This window comes from Echinops telfairi, unplaced genomic scaffold, assembly GCF_000313985.2.
Source record: "Echinops telfairi isolate 266 unplaced genomic scaffold, ASM31398v2 ScPeMD7_2;HRSCAF=8, whole genome shotgun sequence".
Lineage (NCBI taxonomy): Eukaryota > Metazoa > Chordata > Mammalia > Afrosoricida > Tenrecidae > Echinops > Echinops telfairi.
The window spans coordinates 69,237,030-69,240,448 of record NW_022103898.1 but is presented as its reverse complement, the minus strand read 5'-3'; the positions used below and the strand labels follow the sequence as shown (position 1 = coordinate 69,240,448).

General features: G+C 43.2%; 1 protein-coding gene across 2 annotated transcripts in view; it reads left to right on the top strand.

Moving 5' to 3' along the window:
- SRGAP1 (SLIT-ROBO Rho GTPase activating protein 1) overlaps window positions 1-3,419 on the top strand; it is a 326,600-nt gene that overhangs the window by 167,713 nt on the left and 155,468 nt on the right. For both annotated transcript variants that reach the window (XM_013004070.2, XM_004700482.2), the window contains exon 3: window positions 2,126-2,288. In XM_013004070.2, the coding sequence (XP_012859524.1) occupies window positions 2,126-2,288 (163 nt within the window). The remainder of the gene's footprint in view (window positions 1-2,125; window positions 2,289-3,419) is intronic.

Sequence of the window (3,419 nt, the reverse complement as noted above, 5' to 3'; positions counted from 1 at the left end):
CACCACCAAGGGAAAGAACAACAGAAACCGTGGGGGAAGGGAGACAGCGGTCAGTGTGAGATACAAAAATAAAAATAATTTATAATCTATTAAGGGGAGCGGGAGAGAGAAGCTGATACCAAGGGCTCAATAGAAAGTAATTGTCTAGAAAAGAATGATGGCAGCATATGTACAAATATGCCTGATATAATTGATGTATGGATTGTAATAAGAGTTGAAAGAGCCCTCAATAAAATGATCAAAAGAATAAAAATAAAGAGAAATTTTAAAAAGTCAAAGAATTTAGGGCTGTTTCAGCATAACGAATAACACACATGAAAGTTAACATACCCAACCCCCCAAAATCCCTTGCCCTGGACTAGATTCCTTCATAGTGACCCTGTAGCACAGAGCAAAGCCATCCCATGGAGTTTCTAAGGCTGTACATCTTTACCAAAGCAAGCAGCCACAAGTTTCTGTAGCGGAGTGGCTGGTTGGTTTGAACTGCTGACCTTCTGCATGCCATGTTAGCACCCAAACTTGGAACCATTGCACTACCAGGGGCCCTTAAAGGTTACTGTAAAAAAGGTAACATTTAACCTCTTAATGTTTGGGTAGACAGAGCATGTCAGTAGAAAGGCCCGAGTTTACCTGCCACAGAACCACTGTCCTTGTTGGGTAGACAAAGCATGTCAGTAGAAAGGCCCGAGTTTACCTGCCACAGAACCACTGTCCTTGCTTGAGGGCTTTGAGGAAAGAGGGTGAGTTCCTAGGTGTAAGTGTGATTCAGAGCATGCAGTGGAGATAATGGGGGCTCAGCTAGTGCAAGTGCTGGCACCCTAAAGTGGTGTCCTTCACACTTATGCCTGCTCCCATCCTTTACTTCCCTTTGCTTCTGGAAAGGGTTCTGAACTGATGCAGTGTTAAATTTTGGATCTTAGAGTCTTAATGGCAGAAAGACCTGACTTGATCGTTTTTCTAACTTTATTACTATCCGAGGATTATAGATGACTATGAAAAACTGAAGGATAGCAATGTCTGATTAAGTGGACCTCATTCCCTCAGTTAAGGCAAATATTCTTGGTCATTTTGCTATTATATAGTCAGTTTTAAAAGTTTTTATTTTGGTAAAGATCTATATCATATAAAATGTGCTATTTTAACCTATTTTAAAGGGCATAATTCACTACATTAATTACTTTCCCAGTGTTAGGTAACCTGCACCATTATCTATTTCTAGAACTTTTCATCATGTCAAATAGAAATTTGGTACCCATTCATCTATAATTCCCCATTCCCACCCCCACTCGACTACCACTAATCTACTCTGTCTCCTTTTGCCTATTCTAGGTATCATGGAATCATGAGTCTTTTTTTGTGATTCATATCCATTTTAATTTTATTCTCCAGAATAAATCCAGGAGAAATCATGAACACGAAATCATTTCATGGATTTACATAGAACATAAGCCAGCAAACCTTGTTTCCATTCAGGAGACTTAAGGCAATGCTGGAAAGTTTAGATTCCCAGGGACCCTTTCTGGGAGGCTCTCGACTCAAACAAAACCAACTAAAGGAATCCCACCTCAGAGAGATCCTTCATAGGGTTTCTGAGCCGTAATCTTTATGGAAGCAGTTGGCCTCATCTTTTGCCCAAGAAGCAGCTGGTGTGTTCAAACTGCTGACCTTGTGGTTAGTCGCTTGACATATAACCCACTATGCCACCAGGTTATGTGATATATATCAGGAGATTAATAAGTAATCCCCAAATTATGTCCCCTAAAAAGCCTAGCTAGCCACTTTTACCGCCTCTTCCCCACCTCCCCAACAACAGAGTGAACATTCCAAGTAGACTGTGCATCGGTGAACCACAGTCAGAAGAGCGAGCAGTGGATAGAAGGCAGGCAAGTGGGCTTGGATGGGGCTTGGGGACCACGTTTTTCCATCCATTCCTGGAGAATTGCTAGCTCTGTGCCTGCCATCCACAACTTGGAAAAGTACTCTGTGGGCTCTTGAGGGTCCTGGTCTGAGAAAGACCCCATGACAGGACTCAACTGTTGTGGCCCCATAGTTCCCTTGATTACTTCATCAGCTGATGGAGGCATCTTTGTGTCGGTGGTGACTGTGTGTGTCTTCACTTCTTCAGGAAGGACCAGAACCTCTTGTCTCCCGTGAACTGCTGGTATTTACTCCTGAACCAAGTGAGGCGAGAAAGCAAAGATCATGCAACCTTGAGTGACATCTACCTGAACAATGTGATCATGCGGTTCATGCAGATAAGCGAGGATTCCACCCGGATGTTTAAAAAGGTAACCTCCTGAGGAGGGGTGGTGGACAAGTAGTGAGCCCTTTTAGAGGCCAAGGGGAACATGTACCCACGTGTAGGTACTGCCCTTCTTTGAGGCTAGGGAATTTTGCTACAGGCAAGGGGGCATGCTGGTGGTGGGGAAACGGGAAAGCAGAAGATAATTGCTTTCCCATTCACCCAGAGCAGAGAAGTTTGGAGAAGTTCCCCTGGCCGCTCCTGCCCTTTACTCTTTAACTTGCACAGATCACCAGCAAGTGAAAGGTGCTCTGTGAATAGAACGGGGTGTCTTTTCCAACAGACAGATAGTGATGTTCAGAGACTAAGAGAAACTTGCTTGGCCTGTGTCACCCATTGCAGACAATCTTATGATCAACAAGTCAATGAACTACTAGTGTTTTTATTTTGGTTATGATCAACTTTGGTGGGAATGTGCTGTTTGACCTCTGGTATATCAACATGTCTCATTGAAGGAAAATACTGGACAATATGCTAAGACTGTTGGGGTCTTGGCTCAGGGGAGGTCAATTCCACAAGTCTCACCACCAGTGCGTGCCTGTAACCAACCACTTTGTCCATGACAAGGATTGAAAATAGTGTGTGGTGCTGAATTAAATACTCCATCCACATTCATTGACAAATGAATAACGAACAGTTTAAAGACATAATACATAAGTTAAGGCGTACTTATACAAGTGTGCATCACTACATCGATGAATCTGACAAAAGGAGCCAGGTGAGCAAAATGTGGCTGTCAAATATGCCTGCGACCGATCCTTAGTCATTAGGAAAAAACTGCCCGATGGGGCGGCAAAGCAAGCCTCCAGTTCTGTGTTTAGGCCTCACAGATCTTGTGAGGAACAAGATAATACCATATGCTACTTTCTCAGGAAATGGTATCACAAATTTGTTCTTACTCCCACCAGACCAGCAGCAGAGATTGTAAGAAAGCCCTATGAAAAAATTCCACAGGACTTAGATAACTCTGCCCCTTACACGCTGCAGAGCTTCCTCCTATTGGCTGTCCAAAGTGGCTTATCCTGGGTACTAATTTACCGCCTGCTCACAGCATTTGGGGATCAGGACATTGTTAGACAATTTTTTTTTATGTGCTGAGAACAATAACAAAATTTGA